The sequence below is a fragment of the Aplidium turbinatum genome, chromosome 12 (assembly GCF_918807975.1).
Source record: "Aplidium turbinatum chromosome 12, kaAplTurb1.1, whole genome shotgun sequence".
NCBI classification, from domain to species: Eukaryota; Metazoa; Chordata; class Ascidiacea; order Aplousobranchia; family Polyclinidae; genus Aplidium; species Aplidium turbinatum.
Window position 1 is genome coordinate 8694190 of NC_137483.1, and position 20911 is coordinate 8715100.

Below are 20911 nucleotides of genomic sequence, written 5' to 3' on the forward strand. Positions count from 1 at the left end.
ATGCTTTAACAACTATGAACAGCTTTTGAAAAATACTAATCAACTGTGTGAAACCTTCAGTCGCCTAGGCAGCAGGATGGTTTAAACTGCAAAATCCATCTTCATAGCCTTCTGTATTTTTTATTCTATAATATGCTTCAGCCAAACAAGATATAATGCGGTGAAATAAAAATCTCAAGGTTATGAAAAAGGTTAATAGTAGGTTTTATATTCTATAGGGTCCTATAGCGATGTATTTCTTAGCCTATGCTTCTTCTAGAAAGGCTTCGGTAAGAATCAGCGGCTTGGTTGTGTGAGTTAGTAAACAACTTTCTCCCGCTATAACTTTTCCCTTTGTAGCCTATTTGGATGTTTGAATAATTTAAAACACAACTGGAATAAAACCTGGGAAACAGTGTAGCCTATTACCTACCTGCCTGTACTCACGTAGCCTACGGCTGCGCTATAGACCATTTTCCGGGTGTTTAAATTATTTACACTGTAGCCTGAAGCTCGAACATCCAAGCTGTTGTGTCGAGTGAGAGAGCCTACTGTATGCAAGATTGTGAACGAAATTGTTCTTTGCAAACAGTCGGTAAAATATTATGTTGTACTTTTCTTTTCTACACTTCAAAAACTTTGCCCTCATACTTAAGTACAGTATCGAACCGTTTAATGTCTTGTCTAATATTTTGCGTGTTGCGTGGAAAAAGAAAATACGAACAAACCAGTGGTAGGCTATGTTGTAAATAAATAACACAATTGATCACATGAGCTACGCATGGACTAGGCCTATCTGAATAATTGTTCTTTTTCGATGATCAAATCAGTAGCCTATCGCAAACATTTCAGTCAGGTTTATTTTGTAAGTTCGGTTGGCCAATAAAACAAAAGGTTCACTGCTGGAATCTTTTTGTAAACCCAGTTGACTGTATTCGATTGGTTTCGGCTCAGCAATGCTTTGTCCGGTATATTATTGTTATAGGGCTAGGCTATAACATCGAAATAACCTATTAACCGAAAATAACTGCTAAACTGGACTTCAGTTCTTTTATGCCTTCGACTACGCACGTTTTCCAAATGTTTTATGACAAAATATCAAATGTGGTTTGAAATGACGCCACTATTAGGCCTTTCTGTTTATTCAGATCGCAGGAGTTTTCACAACATCATTCTCCCCTTCCCCAATCAGACAGTGGGTTTAACGAAATGACCTTGAAGAGAGATAAACCAGACAAGTTAGCTTCAAGTCAACAAGTGTACGATTGTGACAAGCTCAACCGAGCAAAACTCACTTCAAGAGTTACAAAGGTTATAAAAGTCCCCACTGAATTAATGGATGACACTGCGCCAAAGACTAGTCCGTTAGAAGGAATAAGCGATAGTTTCTACGTCAATGTTAACGGTAAGCAGTCGCTATTCGCAATGTTGTTTTACTGTTAACATTTAATCACCACAGAGACCACGATGTTTGTTTTATAGATGCTACTCTGCCTCTCGTAGCCTACGGTAATGTTTCACTACAAAAGATTTGCTCTTTGTAAAGTTTACTGTAGACTAAATTGCAATGCCTATAGTCTATGTAGTTTCTCTAATCTCCAACAGCTGAACAATAGCAGTGAATCATATCGAAAACACAACATAGGCTAAGCCAATGGCATAGCCTCCGTGCCAGACAACCATGAGACTGTTTAGAAGATTTTACAATTCTAGTAATCAATCCGCTCAGAAAGCGCAGTGAATAAATAACACCTCTCTGCAAGAGAAAAAACAAATGAAGAGATGATTATACGAGCACTTCGCATTTGAGAATCGCACTTCCAGAACAACTGTCCATTTGGCGCCACATAGAGGATAGAAGAATGCTTAAAATTTCATGGAAAGATAAAATTACAAACAAAGATGTAGGCTACTATTTAGAATGCAAACCCTCTGATGCAAACCAACACAAAAATTGTACACACAATTAAAACAAGAAAATTGAAATACTTTGGCCATATGATTCGCAATAATTCTTTTATCAGAGATTTCTATACAAAGACAACTAGAAAGAAAATTGAATTGAAAACAAAATATGGGCAGACCACCAAGAATTTGGACTAATGATATTATAAAGACTGGTCAGGACTTGATTACAAAACTGAAATACAAAAATATGACAACAGAGAAACTTAGCACTTCAATGCCTCCAACCCTCCACTAGAGGTAGGGACGATGGGCGATGGCACAGTTGAGTGTGTCATTTGCATGTTGCACTTTGCTCCTCCCTGCCGCACTCATAAATTGCGAGTGGTACCATCCCTGGAGCCGTGCTTGAGCGGAAAAATCCGACACCAGTGCCTAGATGGTTGAGCTACACCCAGACTTTTCTTGGCAACAGCATTCCAGTTAGGAAAAAGGCCAACGTCAAAAATGAAGCTTTGAAGTCGTGTGGAGTTCTTTCTCACTCCATGCTTCATTAGGGGTCAGTTATGTGCACTCATGGATTTATCTTCAGCAGTTTTCATCAAGAGTTGTGCGTCCTAATTTAAATTGTCGAGGTTGCTTGCTCGCAGACTCATAAAGCCTGGAATGAAGCATGTGATTGAAATTGATGCTGCGACAAAAAAGGGACAGGATGTTTTTTTCCAGAAAGTTTATCAGGCAGGATGCCTGCAGGAAATGGGAGGTTGCCAGTGGTATAGAATAAAACAACAAAACAATTAAAACGTTTTAGACATATCAGGCTATAGATAGGCCTATCAATAATAAGATCATAGCAATTTAAGTGGAGATTGTAAAAAAAAGAAGACGAAGACTACAAACTCAAACACAAAAAGAGCTATAGGCTACTTAAAACATGGATTGAATTGAACACATAACATCTTCTGCAGCTTCCCTTCAAAAGAAAAGACTGGAAAAGTTTTGCGTTTGGCTTGCTACCTGTGTCAGGGCCAGGCAATTGAATTTGAAGACGGTGTCATAAAAACAACATTTTAAAAGAATCAAAATTTTTATTTTATGTTTATTGTGACAGCATAGGCTAGAGGAGAAGGTTATTGGCGATGCAATACTACAGAAAACTGGAAGCAAATATAAAAAGTAAAATTGTCAGTATTGCGCTTTTGAAGAAGCTTTTTCAGTGTATAAAATCAAGAGATTTTAGCAATCAATCGAGAGGTGACAGCAGACAGGGCGAAGTGAACGTGTAGCCTACCCACTTCACTGAGAAGGCCGGAACGGTGTGCCACAAAAATGCAGTTAATTTTCTTCTCAAATATCCTATCATCTTTACACTTTTGGACATATAACCCCTTGAGCTTATAACATACGATGTGCTCACTGCGAGCTACATAATAAGTTGAGGAGTTAATCTTTTTCATCATTCAGGTTAAACTAACCTATAGCCGATTCACGACTATTAAAACACAATTAATCAAGTGCTGCTTAGTGCCACAGCCTAATGTATTTTTGTGCTTTAAAGATTTATCTTATCCGTTCGATAAAACGCCATCTAAAGTTTCAATGAAAAAATCGATGTCTTCAAAATGTCATCCACCACCAGAAGCCGCCGACCACGAATGCCAATGCCACCTAACACCATTTTCCTTCCAAACTTGCCCAATGGCTGCATTTAACAAGATAACAGATGCACAGGGTGGCATTCAAGACACTGTAGTGTCAACTTCTTTGAAGGTCAAAGATAACACTGCATCTAAAAAGAATTACAGCGGTGAGATTAATGGGCTAAGCAGCATTGTGTAGGCTATTCAAAATGATGATTAGGCCTAAACTTCTGTAGCCTACTATAGCTCCAATAACTTCTTTTTTGGTAATTTTGATGTTTTTTTTCGCAGTAGGATTAGCTTACTGTGGAAAGTTTTGAGAAATGTGAGGATATTTTACGTTTAGTTACCAGCAGGTTGATATTATTCTAGACTTAAAACTTAAACTCTTAAACTTAAGACTTAAACTCAAAGTTTTTTGTTTTTTTTTCGCAGGTATCCCGCAACGTCTTCTGAAGAATGTTCGAAATATGGTTCAGTTTTCACAGACGGATTTCAATGCATCACCTTCAACGAGGGCTCGTAACATGTCGTTGAAACAAGGATCATCTACTGAACCTTCCGCATCAAATCATCTCCCAAAAGATATTTGGAAGAGACATTCAACCATTGACAGGTCACGAAAGCTTATGAAGCGAAACAACAGACGTTTGGACATTTATCCAAGATCTGGTTCCCTCTTCAAGCAATCTGGATTAACTACAAGAAATAATTATGAAGAAACAAACAACAACCTTAATAAAGCCTGCAAGAATCGTGTCGAGGCCACAGCAACACCAGAAGAAAGTCAGAGAAGTCAATCAACCAACATGCTTCTGCAAACTCTTTATCATTCGGTGGGTGGGCGGGACTTCGCTATAGCGGATTCAACAAACCTATCTAGAAGCGTTGCTCATCCAAGCGCTACAAGTCGACTGGGGATGAAGTATTCACATAGTTGTTGCAGCAGAACAGGAAAAGAAACATGGCTTCCACAAACTCAGGCGCCACATCGATCAGAATCCACGACGAATCTCCAACGCACGAAAGAAGCAAGCCAGTTAATGAGCAATTCCCTTCCTTCCGCACGTAGAATCAGGAAATATCCAAGAAATGCAATGACAGACGACTTTCTTACACCGGATACTTGCATGGAAGGCAGAGGAACCGCTATTTAACGCGGCAACGCAAAAACTTTTGCTTGTTGTAAGCGGCTGCCAAACTTGACGGAGAGTCGATAAATTTGGCTAAACTTGCAGAGTCTGCTTACGGAAAAAGACATTTGTTTGTAGGCTGCTCAGTGCTCAACCTGTTGTCACGCATAGCCTACATTAGTCCTGGTTACATACTAACTGATTTTACTTAAAGTGCCTCTGACAGGAAAATAAATTCGCTAAATTTAGGCTACCTAAGATACCAAAAAGATGACACTAACAAACTTTTCTGACCAGCAAATCGTAAAAAATATCAACAGGCTACTAAGTTACACGCTTGCAAACTTTCGTTGACATGGGCGAATCTGGCACTCATTCAATTGCGAAAATAAAAACGGCAACACCGCTGTGACGTCACAGTAAGCGGGAAGGATACATTCTTTCTCTGTGATGACTTTGTAAAGTATCGTACGGCTACTGCAAAACGTGAATGTGTGGGGCTCTGTTGATCTAAAGCATGCGCAAATTAAGAATTACCGAAATGAAAAAGTGAACTTATTATTATTATCAGGTTTCGATCAAATAGGTTGAGTTTACTTTTATCAAACAACATCTCAATTCAATTGAAATTGCAGTTTCATAGGGCTACAATTTTCATACCTTTTTATTTGTCCTAATCTGGCTATAGCCATTTGCAGTGTAACAACAGTATTTCACAAACAGCACCTTTGATTTATGGTTGAGGCAATGCCTACAAATTGCTGTTTATGTGACATTGTCAGTGACAAAGACCGTGTGCTTTCTTTTCCCACAAAACAAGGTAGCCTACTGAAAAGAAAATGATCAAAGTTTTCTTCAAGTGTTCGAAAGTGGGATGGGCCGTACAAAACTAGTCGTATATGTTCACTTCACTGAAGATGATTTTGTTAATACCACTAAAGTAAAAATGCCTACAGGCATGTGTTGGAGTGTATACTACAAGGTGATGCTCTCGGAAGCAACAATCGGATTGTGATGCCGTCATGCATTGTTTGGCGAATCCGAAACAATTTTCCAGATCCAGATGGCCGTTACACAGGATTTCAATGGCCAACTGAAGGCACATTATGAGAGAGAGAACTTTTATTTATTTTTGAATAGTGATGATGAATTAAATATGAATGATGATTCGTACGATTTCTTCATTTTTCACTTAAAGTATATTTTAGGATTTGTAGGAACGTATCCAGTACAGTTTTATTAAACTGCAAAAAAGAATAAATCTTCGAAAAAAGCAACCGCTTGTACCAACTCCGACCAAACTGTGATCCACCAATTACATCTAGGAAGCGTTTGTTTCATCCGTTGCTAACGACGTCCACGTAGGATGACGTAATACCACCAAAGTCGTCCCAGAGCAGTGAAATATGGAGTTTCGCCTGTGGTGGCGCTGCGGAGCAGTCGTTTGATTAAATTACGCCCTAACCAGTCGAGCTACGAGGTTAAGATTAAAAAGATCGCTAAGTGTAATTCTGCGCTAGGAAATGCTTTAAAAAGTTACTATACTTGGATCCCACCTGTCAGGGGCACTTTAATGCGTTTTGGTTTTGCAAACTGTTGCATCATTCCAAAGACCGAGCACAAAAACGCCAGCCCAAAGTTCATTCAAAGCATAAAAATTTCACGATCTACAAAGTCTGCTACATTCAGGAGGCAATTGCTTCAAACAAGCGTCGACTTCGAAACCAGGTCTCGAGACCCAACCCGTCTTCAACTACACCTCAAGACTGTGGTTGGCGTGAAATTGTTTTCACGCCTTAGAAACTTGATCTGTGTGTTTAATTATATCACTTCTTAATCGATAGTTACGTTTTCTTATTTATTGCCTCCTGACGTGAGGACCTAGCTACGGTCTGGCTTAAACTACTTCACTGCGCCAATCTGTTGCACGGCCGCTAGTTGGTTACCTGATTTTCGGAGCTCACACCTGTGGCTTGTTGTTTTGCAAAACACATTTCAACAGACAATCATATTTATCTGCGCATTTTAGACAAACCACATATAGCAAACATTAAATAATGTAAAATCGATGCAATTTAAATCGTGGCCTAACCAGTTATCAACTCTTCAAATAGCAGAATAGATTCAACGAAAAGAGTAATTATTTATACAAGCACTCACTACAAGATAAAACAAAGAAATGGAGAATAAAAACTGTACGCAAATAGCAATACATGAGAACATCTCATATGAGAAAATCCGCCATTTTTCATTCCTAAACGGAACGACAACTCTTGGGAGATGAAACAACTACTTTTGTCTATTTAAGAAACGAAGCACTGCTTGGAAAACTTCTGCTTGGTTTATTGAACCTCGTTCGTTGGTGGTTGACAATTTGTAGCTCTGTAAACACCGAATCTATCATTTTAATATAGGTTTAACATCATTTTATTGTTGAAAAGATGCAAAAAAAAAACGGAAAGATGCCATACAGACAATAACGATGTAAACGAAAATAGGTGACAACCCAAAAAATTAAAAATCTAAGAAACCTATTAATATTTCTATGGACTGTTTTTTTCGGCCACCCTTTTACATGAAGTGAAACACTTGAATTCTGCGATTCCTCAAAAACGGTGCAATTTTTTGAGAAAACATTTTTTTTTCCCGTTTCTTGTCAGGCTGGACGCAACAAAAACACATTTGTCTATTTTGATAAAAAAATTGTCGGTCTTGCAAAGTTGAACACCGACAAGAGTTTTACTAATGCAAACGATGAAACTTTCTCACAGTAAACCAGTCTTTTTTTACATTGATTCAACGTCTGCAGACGTTGAATCAAAGTAAAAAAGGACTGGTTTACTGTCTGGAACAGTATTGACGCGTGAAGATAAAAAATAAATAGAAGCATTCATGTCAACCGTCTTCAAGCTCGCAATCAACACAAATCCATGAGGTTTTGTCATTTCGGATCAAATTAGAAATCGGATGCGACCGGTAACAATAAAACATGTTGCAAGAATTATATTTACGTTACAATACAGAAATAGCTCGATAGAAAATAAAAGACGCTGTAGCAAAATCACATATATAAACTACCTCTGCGCGAAAGCTTTCAAACATTCACGTCAAAAATGTTTTTTAGATCATGTATTTACGAAATAATCACGTCTGCTTACAAAACGACAAGAAAATTATGCAGTTTAGCAAAATTCGGTCCTTTTTACAACGGTCCAACGTTTACAGACGTTGCATCAATGTAAAATGAACCGATTTTGCTAGGTGGAAGAAACCAGAAACATAAAGGTGGCACATGGTTTGCGTGTTCAAAGCAAAACTAGACAAAGAAAGTAAATAGACTTGCTCCTTGCTGAACTGAATCAACAAAAACAAATAGTTCTCGTGACAAATGACGTACGTACTGTCGGTCTTTATTTCGTAAATCACTATGGAAACAGACGCGGCAAATGCACTTTCGTTTGTAAAAAAAGCCCGCCAAAATTAATGCCATTAACTGGTCAATGAAACAGCACAGAATATGTGTAATTAGCTACAGGATAATTAAAAAGACACTTATTGAGCAAGTTGGGGCAATAATCATGCAAGGCATACCTAGACAGAAAAAAATCCGTCATTTTTACATTGATTCAACGTTTATGAACATAAAAATGATTGATGTTGCTGTCTGGGTAGTTGTTGCAAATTATTATATTCATAAAAGACGTTAAGGTCTCACAATAAAATCGTAATAACTAACTCTAACATAAGAATAGACAACTGGGCAATGGGCAATTGCCTACTTTGTTGACCAATGACCAGCCAACCAGATTATTGAGAAACAAACAACCGAACAAAAGCAAGATAGTTCAAATCGTATCTCAGTGGTAAACATATCCATTCGCTTCACTGGTACGATGAATGAAGTTGTGGAAGAAGTTGAAATCGGTGAAACTGGTCGTCTAACTCCATCAACATTACGCACACATTTGGAAGGAGATATGCTGACGCCACTACACTGGCAGCAAAATCCGTCATTTTTCCATTGATTTAACGTCCGCAGACGTTAAATCCATGTAAAAGGGCATATTTTGCTGTCAGGGTATAAGATTAATGGCATCACTAAAACAGCATACGTGTGCCATTCAACATCGAAAAATCAACTTTCATGGCTTTTTTTCTAAACATCACCTTAACAAAGAGACCGATCAATTACAATAGAGCTAGGAATGAAGTTGATAAACTGAGCACTCCAGGCCGATCAAACCACAAGATTTCGGTGCATCTGTGACCTAGTGAGCAAATCAGTCACTTTTTACATTGGTAAAAATTGACTGATTTCCTGGCCGGGGAATTGATTTAACCTCGGGCAATTCTGCACCCGTTCCAGTTTATGGACCAGCTTTTGTCACATCGTGGGTTAATCTGTCCGGAACCAACAGCAGTTAGGCCGTCGCTCAGTTTGCGATGACAAATATGACGTGAATTTCAACGAATTTTTTTTTTTTTGGTTCGTGTTAATATAATGCTTGTTTCGTCGGATAGTCGACAAAAATAGCAACTTTCAATTCGATTCTCAAGGGGGAAAAAAATCTATTTCGGTCAAATCCCTGATCACGACGGCGAGCAGATGTTTAGCGGTTCGGCATAAACAAGACAAAGAAATTTGAACTATAGCGTACTTAGACGATGATTGATTGCTAGACGATATTTTGACTCAATATAATTCGTACGGGTCCATAACAAAAAATTTGCAAACCATCTTTCCCGCGACAAACTAAACGTATTTACAGATTGTGTAATGTTAACAAAGAAAATGTGTCGTAACACACTTTTTCAATGTAAAATTTACTTAGAAACAAAGAAATTTTTTCAAAAAAATAAAAATAAAACAAGTCCATTAAAAAAAAACTAAAGGAATTACACGGATGAAGCACTAGAGTTTAAATTACGCTATATTAGCGTTATTCAACATTATACTAACGTACTTTATTAACTTCAAGAACGGCACTATACAAGCCAAAAAAGATCCTAAACCGTCCAAAGACATAACACAAGACAACAAGTGCTAGAAAATTGTCTAGTCATTAATCCCATCACCTCATACCGCTAGTCAGACAACACAGCTCATCATGTTCAGCTACCCTCTGAGCTGGTAGTCAAGTGATCCTCAAGTCGTTTATGCGATGCAAGGGCCTTATTCGTGTACAGATCCTGCGGTAATTCGGACTTGCGTCTCACAAGAGGAACACTCTTTCCTTTCTTGGTGACCTGTGTGAGTAGGCAAAGCTGCTAAGTTCATGTTATGACTCTGCGCTGGCAAGGCAGGAATACAAGTTGCCGAACGACACGGGCGATGGTTTGAAAGGAACATGACGTTTGAAATTATTTGCAATCTTGCTGCGTCTTAAGTCAAGCGTAAAAAATTCAATCATTAGAAAGTAAAAAAAAGACTGTTGTTCTTTTAAATAAAATTAATGATGATCGTAATAATGCAAATAAACAGTAGTATTACTCAAGATACTATGATAATACCAAATTAAAAACAAATAAAGAGCCTATAATGTAAACACTAAACTTATGTTCAGCAAACTTTTGGAATACTAGGCTGTCCTCACGTTCAGTGCTATTGAAAACAATTTAGTCATCAAAACGTTTGCTGAACATGAGTTTAGTAATAGTATCGACAATTTGGGCTTTTTATTTCTTGATTAAAAACTCATTTCTTCATTATAGTTGAATGTGTTCAGACCAAACAATTAGATTTGGATGAAGTGAACAAAAAGGCACAAAATGATAAGGTCATGAAAGGCCAATCTACATAGAAACACTTTTAAACATGTTGAGTATTTTGCAAAGAGATGACAAGCCATGCTCTCGGTGGGTGTCGACCTGTCGCCCTCTGGAACATCGTTCTGGTAAGTCGTGACTCGGCCATACAACTGACAACGGACTCAGCCTCACCTCCACAGCTTCCTTTATGACGTGGTCGGGTTGCAGATCCGCATCAATGCTATCCGTCTCCATGTCATCCTGGCCAAGATCAACCTGCATGGCGGTGGCATCCCCTCCTTCCGGAAGACTTTGTGGAAGAGACCGGTTGCGCATGAAATCCTTCGCCTGACCAAGAAAGGCAAGCATGATGTCACAACACTGACATTTTGTTCAAATTGCTATCAGGTTAGTTACAGTGTGGGACATATCAGCACGGTCGGAAACCATAGCAAAGGCGCGGGAAGCCGAAGCAAATTTGAAACGAGAATAGGGAACTGTTCAGTGGGAACCAGGATTTGAGAACCGGGATCCACATTTCGGGAATTTAGTGAGTTTTTGATTTCCCGTTTTCTCGAGTAACAATTCCCGTTTGTTTTATGCAAAAAGCCAGGATGAGAACAAGCGATCAGCTGGTTCACAGAAATCAAAAAGGTGATAGGTTCTAGAATGCATTTTTCGTTTTGATGATTCGATATGCTACGCCCTAGTGTTTGTATTTACAAGTTGTTGGTTTACGGCTATTAGCAGCCCGCCTGCAAAAACGCAAGCCGCTGTGCAGCCCAGTTTCCACATTGTACTTACTGTGTTGGCTATTTCTGCTTTTTTAATGATTCACTGCTAGAATAAAGACAGAACGCAAATTGAACGAAACTGCATTTATTTCTCCGCACCACCTTATGCTGAGTTCCAAAACGGATAGTTTTATTTTTACCCGATTGAATAGTTGAAACTCAATTTCCCGACATGAAAACGGACGTTCTAAGCAGGTAACCAACTCAGAATACTGTCCTCAAAAACCCTGTTTTTTTCCTGGTATTGGGTTAAATTTTTCACGGTTTTCCGGAATTCTTTCAAAACCGGGTAATCGAAAACCTTTGTAGGAACGTATACCGGTTGCCAGCATGGTTACATAACGATCACCTTACAAACAGTAACTCTTAAAAAAGCATTAACTAATGTAGTTGGTATGGAAAAAAGGCTAGGTTATATTTAAAACTATTGTATTAGAACTACTGAAGATCTATAGTTAGTCGTGCTAACTTAAACTCCCACATGTGGCTATATTCAATTATTCATACTTGTTATCATTGAGTAAACCAATAGTAGTAGTATGCAATAAATAGAGAAAAGCAAAATAAGTTAGTTTCTGTTTGCAACTTATTTAATGCACTTCCTACTTACCAGGGGACTCTTCAAAGCCAGACTTTGGAGTTTCGTCCAAAACTCTTCACGGTCCTTCAGTTTTTGCGTCTCCCTGAAAAATTACGTAATTTTTACGTAATCAATTTGCAGGAGTGAAATTTTCTTTCGGCTCATAAAGTCAACTTTTCAAAAAAACTGATACTGCTTCGACTGAGGTAATAACAGAGATTTGAACGTTTTTTTTTTCGGTAAGTTGTTTTCGTGGCTATTATAGAGGTGCCTACCTATACCGAAACGAAGGAACTTGTTGCGAGAAAAGTTATCTCAGCATAAAGTTATCTCAGCATGATGTAAAATGGCGCTTATGGATTGTTTGAATGCTAAAAAATAGCGAACATTGACCAAACACTACGTCTATCAGTCAACTAAAGTTTCCCTCATTTTTGCACGGCCTTTTCTTTGAAACTTTTAGGATTGAATTCACCAACAGCAGATGATCCATCGATTAAGTAAATCGGCCGATTATGCGTCTTAATTCATAAACTAATTTTTCTGTGCACTAAGATTAAAACGCCGATTACTGATCCACAGATACACATTGCGCAAACTGATCCTTAATTAATTACTGCAACAACTAGCTTAATCGACGGATTAAACGATCCGTTGTTGATGCATACAACCTTTAGTTTCAATATTTTGTGTTATATACATATTGTAGGAGCTTGAAAAGACAAATCAACCATTACAAAATATAAACAATCGCTTATCACCAATTTATCGAAATCGAGCATTAAGATTTATTTTATATAATATTATTCGCTTCGACTTTGGTTATAATATTTAATATCTTTTCAGGAATTACAGGTTTAAAGGTTTTTTTTGCAGATTAAATTACAGTTGTAATATTTAATATCTTTTCAGGAATTATCGATTCATTACTTTTTGCATGTTTTTCAGACCTTCTGATGATCCGTTAAGTGAAACAATTTGTAAAGGCTTCAGATAGTAATAACTATATTTGATTTAATTCGCTCTGCTTTGCCTTTTTGCTTGGCATTGAGCACTTTTTGTAGTATTAATAGTTTTCATTGTTTTTAAGATTTATTTTATATATTACTTTTGCTTGTCCAGCTTGTACTGTTGGGTGCATTCATCGAACAAGGTTTGGTTCATTTCCATGAAGATCTTGAGAGCGTTGTAGATGAGACCATGGATGGTCCTGGGTAGAAAAGAAGCGGTTGAGGATTGACAACACTTTAAAGCTTGCATTTTGTCACTGCTACCTTTTATTAGACCCTTGCAATGTTATGGCAAGTGATATTTTTTCCCATTGAAGGTCAAAAATAAAATATGAAACTGAACTGATTCACCTCAATTATTGACTTTGGAAAAGTAAAACTAAAATTTACTTCAGTTTACTTTCAAAAGTATTAAATACATTGATTTGACGTCAGTGAAAAGTGAACACACCACCACCGTTTCGGTTACAATGTCCAACTTGTACAGATACGGTAATTTGAAATATTTATGAGCGCCACAATACAGATAGATAATAGCAGCCGAAGATTATCAGGGAGCATCTTAACTCTGCATTTGCAATGCCTGGCACCTTAGCGTTCCCTTGCACACAAAAACTACTTTTGCATAACGAAAAAATATGGTTAAGGCAATAATGTATAAAAAGAATCGCTTGAAACCACTTCGCCATTGAAATGGAATTCACTCACTTGTTCCAGTGGGTTTTTGAGTTTTTATACAGAGCTGGAAATATAATAGGCAAGATGGTGGCTGTGTTGTCACTGACAAGGCTCATAATGTATTCGTTGTTCCAGTAATACAAAGCTCTTTCAGCGACCTGAAGAAAATTGGACAATTACAAACTAACCACAGACACACAAAACAAAGCAAGCTAAAACCAATTGGTCCACAGCGTAGCATTTTGCTAAGCCTCGCATTCTCCTGCAAGCTAATGGTGCTGTCTAATGGTGCTGTCTAATGGTGCTGTAAAGAGTGAGATATTAATTTAAAAGTCTATTCCAATAGCTGGAGGGGTGACCCAGCCAGCATATCTGTTCTGCATCGTTCTGACGTTGAAACGATGTACAAAGCGACAATTTTGGCCGACTGGGTAAGTGCATGGTGATTCTGTAAAGTCTAAAGTTTTAACACCCACGGCCAGGAAGTTTACGCGAAGTTTAAACTCTGATCAGTTTAAAGCATGAACAGATGACGACAGTACAAAAAAGAAGAATTTTTATCCCCGAAAGAAAAAGGCATGCTGGATATACCCTGGCGCAGTGAAAGGAGTTCTTATACAAAATGAACTTTCGGTTCAACTCAATAAAAGCTGCTTCAGTCAACACCTTTAAAATTAATTCGAAAAACCGTTTCAAAAAATGAAAAACAAATCCCGAAAAACTATTCTTGATAAAACAAACACGCGGCGTTCAAATAATGTATGTTAATGTCTTAACTACGCAAACAGCCTCAGATTGCATAAGACAAAAAGTAGATTTGGTGGTCTACAGATAAACTTTTTTTCGTGAAAAAAGGTGATTAGAAAGCAGTTCCAATAAATTTAAAAAATAAAAAATATTGGTGTAAAATATCCTAATTTGTATACTTTTCTTCAGGAAAAAACTCAGTATGCAACACAATAAAGTTTCTGTAAGCACAGGCAGAAGTAATGAAAGAGTTGGAATTTTCTTCTATTTCAAGATAACTTGTTGTCGCCTACCGAACTGAACTACGTCCAATACGAGTTCTTGCGGTTTTGTTTCAGACTCAATAGTGACTTAAATGACAAAACCAGAACAAACCGGTTACAGCCAGTTAGCAGATAGTCGCACACCATATTGCTTCAACGAGGCTCTCAAACCCAAGCCTATATAGGTAGTGCTGCAGCATACACACACAGTGACAAAGACACAGAAATGAATATGTTTGCTTTATTTTCGACCACATCAGTGATAATTTAGTGCCAAGCATCGGCTTCATCGCCAAGATCCAATATCTAATAAACATTTCTACAACAGAATGAGCTTTGAAGGTCATACGTTAACCAACCGTTTTATCAACGAGTGGGCTGTGAATTTCTTTAAAGATTTGGAAGTAAGACAACGGGAAATAAACGATGACGCTGACAGGAACATGGCACGACGCAAGTTTCTACTGTGGCCTCCCACACCAAGCCGTGTTACGACAAAGCGGTGACAAGTAAAAAAAGGCTGCTGTGAGGCAGTAAGATTCCTTGACTCACGCAAACTAAATTTGTGAACTTTTTTAATGAAACCGAATCTTTTATCTTTAACCAAGTGACATAAAAATCGTTAACGTGCAAATAGAATTAACTTTTTTTACAAATTGAAAAGGACCTGAAAGTGTGGACTTGAAACGCATTGAGCCAACTTCTTGAACAGTGGAACCATGATCTTGGAAAACTCCGCTGGCTCAATGACATCCAGGATCTCCTCCAGCTCGTTGATGAACATCACTTCCTTCGGACTGTGGACTTTTGGCCAAAACTTCAACAAGCCATCAATGACCTTTGAATGCAAAAAATATGTTTATATGCAAGTTTAAAACCTAATAAGCAACAAGCGTTCTTCGCAAGTGATTTAACATTGCATCACAGAAAAATAGAAAGCTTGGGAAGTTTATTGATAACTGACAAGTTCTTTCAGTAAGTGTTTTTATAAGTTAGTGTTAGTATGATACATGTCAGAAAATTAAGGTAAGCTGCGAATTGCGATCCAACAAATCCACTTCATCAAATCTACAGCGGAATTTTTTTGTCAACAAGTAAAAACAAGCAGCCTGTTTGCGATTCGTTAACAAAAAAGAAATATAGAAAGACGTGAGAAGTTATACAAATGCCTATATTGCATTATGTCCTTGAGCAACAAAAAAGTAAAAGTTATATGTATGTGTTTATTGAAATTTGTTTCTCCAGTGACATGTTTTAGCGCTATAACATGACTTGAGACTCTACGAATGCTCATTCAAAAATGGGAACATAGAAGGAGCTCAAATTCTAAGATATCTATTGAAATAGAAGTTCAGAAAAACGACTTACAGGTTTTGTTAAAGTTGAATCCTTTTCAAGGAATTGTAACACGCAATAAGCGAGCTGCAAGCGAAAAGAAGATCGTTAAATTACTTTAAGACAGTTCAGGGAGATCTGGATGAATCGAACAATGAAAAGATAATCTGATGAAACTGCAACGCTTGATCGTACCAACTCAAATAGCAAAATCCGCCATTTTTACATTCAACTACTGCAGACGTTGCATCAATTTATAAATGACGGATTTTGCTGTCTGGCAACCACAACGGATCGATATCACTCATACAAAAGATGTTCGGGATATGGCGTCCTAGTGTAAGATCACTTTGAAAACTAACCGAAGTCGTAAATCAACGAGGTATGGTCGTTCGCTGGCCTGGTGATGGGCGATAAAAAAGTTTAAAGCTTGTGAAAGATATAAAATTAGCAAATTGAATTCTTCTAGAATTTAACTATCGCATTGGGCCGATTGTCAATCCTTGTACCATCTCAAAAAGACATGATGGCTTAAGACTAGGACCTTTTGTTTTTGATAGACGACGATCGTTAATGGTGTTGACTGCGAACTGTTCCTCAACGCCACACTTTCCATCCAGCCAGAACAATCAGTCATTTTTTACACCGATTCAATGTCCACAGACATTTGAAGCACAGCAATGCAACTGACTCACTTGAGGATGGTACACCGTTAATGATCGGGCTTTGTGCAAAGGAATTAAGACTTGGACTAAAAACACTTTGTGCTCCTCTTTCAGGGGCAGGGCGAATCCATTGATGATGCTTAAAAAAAAATTTTTTACGTGAATTGCGAAATGCTGAGGCATCGGACTTTTGTTTTAACAAGGATTCCATACTACTGTAGTACGTCATAAATAGTATACCAGTTAAGCAATTAACCAAACGTGATAAACAAGGCTAGTCACACTTGCAACAACCGAGCTAAGGACCACTGGTAATTGAAACGAACGATTCTAAGTCGACGGCTGTTTATTGTCCACATACCTGCCAAGTATCTCCAGCAGCTCTGCGATCCCGTTATGGCGCTCCGTCTCAAAGATAAACCTTCAATTGCACAGAAAAACGTTAATAGGGAAGTCACTGTCCATGCCACATTGCTCGTACTATTACTTTTGTTTCAACGAGGAAAATTACACTCGAGAGCGCCTATGAAAGTGTGCACAAAAATTTATGAATTATAAAAGAAAAACACAAAATGATTAACATAAAATACAATTATTGTTCAGAGCTTTTTAAAGAATCGCAGTGATTTTGAAAAAGAAAGTTGAGATACTTGGTAGAGCCTTGCCAAGCACAGCGTCTTTGATATGATATTACGAACGGTTTCCAATTCATGCAGCTCATAAAACAAGTTTGCTTTGTGTGTCGTTTAGGTTTACAACTAAATCGTTAACTCACAAACCGCATTTGCCACATAAGAAACGATCAAGCCTTCTCTAGCTTCGGATAAATATGTTACATATTTTGACAGAGGCTGGATCATTTGGTTCTAAATCTACAAATTTATCGATCACGGTTTTGCCTGTTCGGCGGATTATAACTGTTCAATAAAACGTTTCTTTCCTGCTACTACAACGGTATTTTGACAGCAATCCCCCAGCAACAGTAGCTTTGAGTTTGACAACTGAGCAAACCTACTTGTGAAATATGTTGTTTATGTGTTTACGAATGTGTGCTCTCAAGCCCAAGAATTTTCCATAGATTCGATGCAGGGTCGTTTTGAGAAAATCTCTTTCTCTCGGATCTTCGCTGTCGAATAAGTTTAAGAGCTGAAACAAACACAGAATGTCAGGCGATGACCCAATCACTGGAAAGTGATCAACGAGCTTTTAAAGTAGATCGTAGATTAACCTACAGAGTCAATCCCGGCTTACTGGACAACATCAGATCGAAGCTAACTTGCTTCAATGAAGCAAGTCTGTGTTGTAGTTTGAGTATTTGTTCATTCACCAGCCCAAGTTAATCTCCGAACGTGCAAAGCAAGTGACTCCGTAAAAATTGTACAGAAAAATGAATTTCGGAAATCGACAAACTGTTCGATTAGATGGGATAGACTGAATATAAACTCAAAGCAAAACTAAACTTCAGTTAAACTTCATTATAAACTGCAATCCATACAGGGTTGAGGAAAAGACTGCAATGCAGCCACGTTAATATCGTCCCTTATAGGTGAAGTCCACTACCCAACCGCATGGTGTGGCTGAAAACGATTTATATAATTAACGTTGCGGTACTTTCACACCAATTTGAACAAGTTTAACCATACCTCCAACACGAATTTTTGATCAATGTATTTCTTTGCAATGTGAGGTTGAAAATCTGGTGATTCCAAAAACCGAAGAAAGAACTCGTAAACCAACTGTAGAAGATGAACAAACCAGTTTGTGGTTATTTGGATCACACCGTCATAGTCAGTAATCGTCATAAGTAAACCATACCGAAAACTTTTTCAACTAATAAACCAAACGATTGGTTGAGGTTTATGTTGTTAACACCAAAATGTCTTTTAAAAACAATTCGGAAACGGCATATGGCAGATTAAGTGCGTTGTGGTCTCACAAACTCACAATTGCGTTGCGCAAACAAGGGATTCAGTCAGCAGAGTTAAACGAACAAACCCCGCTACAATACAATGAATCCATTGCAAAGGTTAAATCAAAAGTGAATTTTCAAGTATGTCTGTTTGAGTTAGAAATTGCCAAAGAGCGAAATTCAACCAGAATGATGCCTTCTTGCTACACGTTTCCAAAACACCTTATTAGACTCAAACTGTGTTTCGAAAAGTAATCTTTCAACACCTTCGTTTACAAGGGTATCATATGTACTTGGATAGCTGCTTAGTGACTGACTATACTGCACTGCAAGCGTTAAGCCTTATTGGTTTACGTTTGACACAGAGCATACGACATCATAAAAAATTCATAAAGAACAAATATTTAACAATGTGGTTGAAGCGTGCACTGTGCAGGATCACAGCTAGATTTCGTGATCCCTTTCCTCACCTGGATGTGAGGCCATGAAGCCTCCAGGGTAGGTTCATCTTCCTCCGGATCAAATTCGGCTCCTGCTGGATTGGATAATGGAGGCAAGGCTCGGAACGTGTTCACTGCAAACTGAAATGCAACATTACGAATGAAATTTTTTAGTTTCCAATAAAACAAATTGGGAAAAATCTACCAGCACCAGTGATCAGATCAAGCTTGCAGTAGAAATTTCAATTGGCCTTGTCACAAGTTGCTGAAACTGCACCAGTTTGAATCCAAGAACAGCTTGGACCAGGGCGAATTGATTATGCATAATTTGTTATGTTAATTTCCGATGTCCAAAGTAGACAATCTTATAATGATACTTTTTACTATACAACAGCAATGATAGAGCTTTGGTAGAGAGTTTGTTTTGTTGAACCATAGACAGACAGAACAAAGTAACTTAACGGGTTTAATCTAACGTATTACACATAAAAAAAATAGAAGACAATTAAAATAAAATAAACTCCAACATTTTCGACACGTTTTTGTGTTTCTCACCAGGAATTACAAATCTGCAATATGCATGAAATGAAAATTATAAAATAAATCTGACTATGCACTATAACTGTAACAACATTTCGAACTGAAAAGCACAAACTTTTTATGTGTAATGCATTATGTTAAACCCGTCAAAAATACTTTGTTTGTCTGTTTATGATACAACAGCAATCTCCTGCGATTGCTGAACCATTCAAACGAGGTACTTGAGGTTTTACGAAGCAAATAATTCGCTTGGAGGAAAGGCTTTTTTGCTTAAAGAAATCAGTTTCATATTGTAGAAAATGTAGAGTCTTTGTAGACGTAACATTATAAGAGATAAATCGATCATAGCTCTTGTTATAACATGGTCACAAGGCGAGCGGTGGCCAACACCCAGCTGGCAATGTCACTAGACGTTAAAACAACGTTAAAGAGCAGCTTTTGGTAGCTGGGTAGTAGGTATCAACTCAAATATCAAAATTCCACTAGTTTGATATATGGGAATATCGAAGGTTTTAGTCAGAAATTCTAAATAGAAACTGTACATGCCAAGCTCAATGCAACAAAGAGATTATCACAGTACAAAACTCACGACCTAGAGAACGATACCAAAGTAAATTGCGCTACTGTTTTTGTTATATAACAGTTGATACCATGAAAGTTAACTTGTATCTTAGTGGGTCGCTCATGCTTAGTCAAGTGAGATACCTCACCAGCATCTTTACATCTCTTTCAACATTTGACTCATGGCAGGAGTTGAATAGCCTTGCAACGCATGAATAAATTTAACTGCATAAGTTACATACAGCAAAGGCTGCCGTAGATTGACATTTGCATACAACTTTCAGTGCTGCAAGTTTGAAGACTCTTCAGGCTGATGAAATTACACTGAATGAACTTGAGACAGAACCGGACTGAAAGACATTCAAACTTTTGAATGCGCAGGTCAGGACTTATGGAAATGCAAATGAAGCGGGCAAAATTTGCTCTTTATATCGTTTTAACATCTTCTTATTCTTCTTTGCGTAGCATGCCTGTTCCAGGCTTAGATGCTCATGCACTGCTCCTTTCGGTTATCCCGGTATTGAACTGCATTGAGAATTGTTGCGGTTGGAAAGTGAAGATGATCCTTGAGGTTATTAAGAAAAGTGAGACGCTGTTTTCCACGAGCTAGTTTTTCTTTGATCTTTCCACAAAAAGCAGTGTGATCCAATTGTTCTTTCCTCATGACATAACCAAAAAAAACTTGTTCGTCGCTTGATGATGTTTTTCAAGAGGGTTCTGGTTTGATTGGTTTGAGTTAGTACGTCTTCATTTGTTTTGTGGCTCGTATATGATATTCGTTGCATTTTTTGAAAGAACCACATTTCAGCGGCGTTTAAATATTTCTGAGTTTCTTTGCTTAGCATTCAAGTTTCACATCCATCCATACAGCAAAATAGGAAAGATATACCACGTTAACACACGCTACCATATTGTAAATTGTAAATTTTTGTTTCGAAGAATGTATGCAGTGTTTTAGATAGCCTGTTTCGATTGAGCAATTCT

At 37.8% G+C, this 20911-nt stretch overlaps 1 protein-coding gene across 1 annotated transcript in view; it reads right to left on the reverse strand.

Moving 5' to 3' along the window:
• Window positions 1-6360: 6360 nt before the first annotated feature.
• The window catches only part of LOC145781383 (serine/threonine-protein phosphatase 2A 56 kDa regulatory subunit gamma isoform-like), a 29878-nt gene continuing 15327 nt past the window's right edge, over window positions 6361-20911 (reverse strand). The window contains exons 5-16 of the mRNA XM_082593174.1: window positions 18857-18967; window positions 18121-18213; window positions 17493-17623; window positions 16839-16898; window positions 16508-16616; window positions 15846-15899; window positions 15145-15315; window positions 13498-13625; window positions 12888-12989; window positions 11810-11882; window positions 10598-10753; window positions 6361-9904 (exon numbers count right to left, since the gene is read on the reverse strand). Coding sequence (XP_082449300.1) covers window positions 9770-9904; window positions 10598-10753; window positions 11810-11882; window positions 12888-12989; window positions 13498-13625; window positions 15145-15315; window positions 15846-15899; window positions 16508-16616; window positions 16839-16898; window positions 17493-17623; window positions 18121-18213; window positions 18857-18967 — 1323 coding nt within the window. The 3' untranslated portion in view covers window positions 6361-9769. The remainder of the gene's footprint in view (window positions 9905-10597; window positions 10754-11809; window positions 11883-12887; window positions 12990-13497; window positions 13626-15144; window positions 15316-15845; window positions 15900-16507; window positions 16617-16838; window positions 16899-17492; window positions 17624-18120; window positions 18214-18856; window positions 18968-20911) is intronic.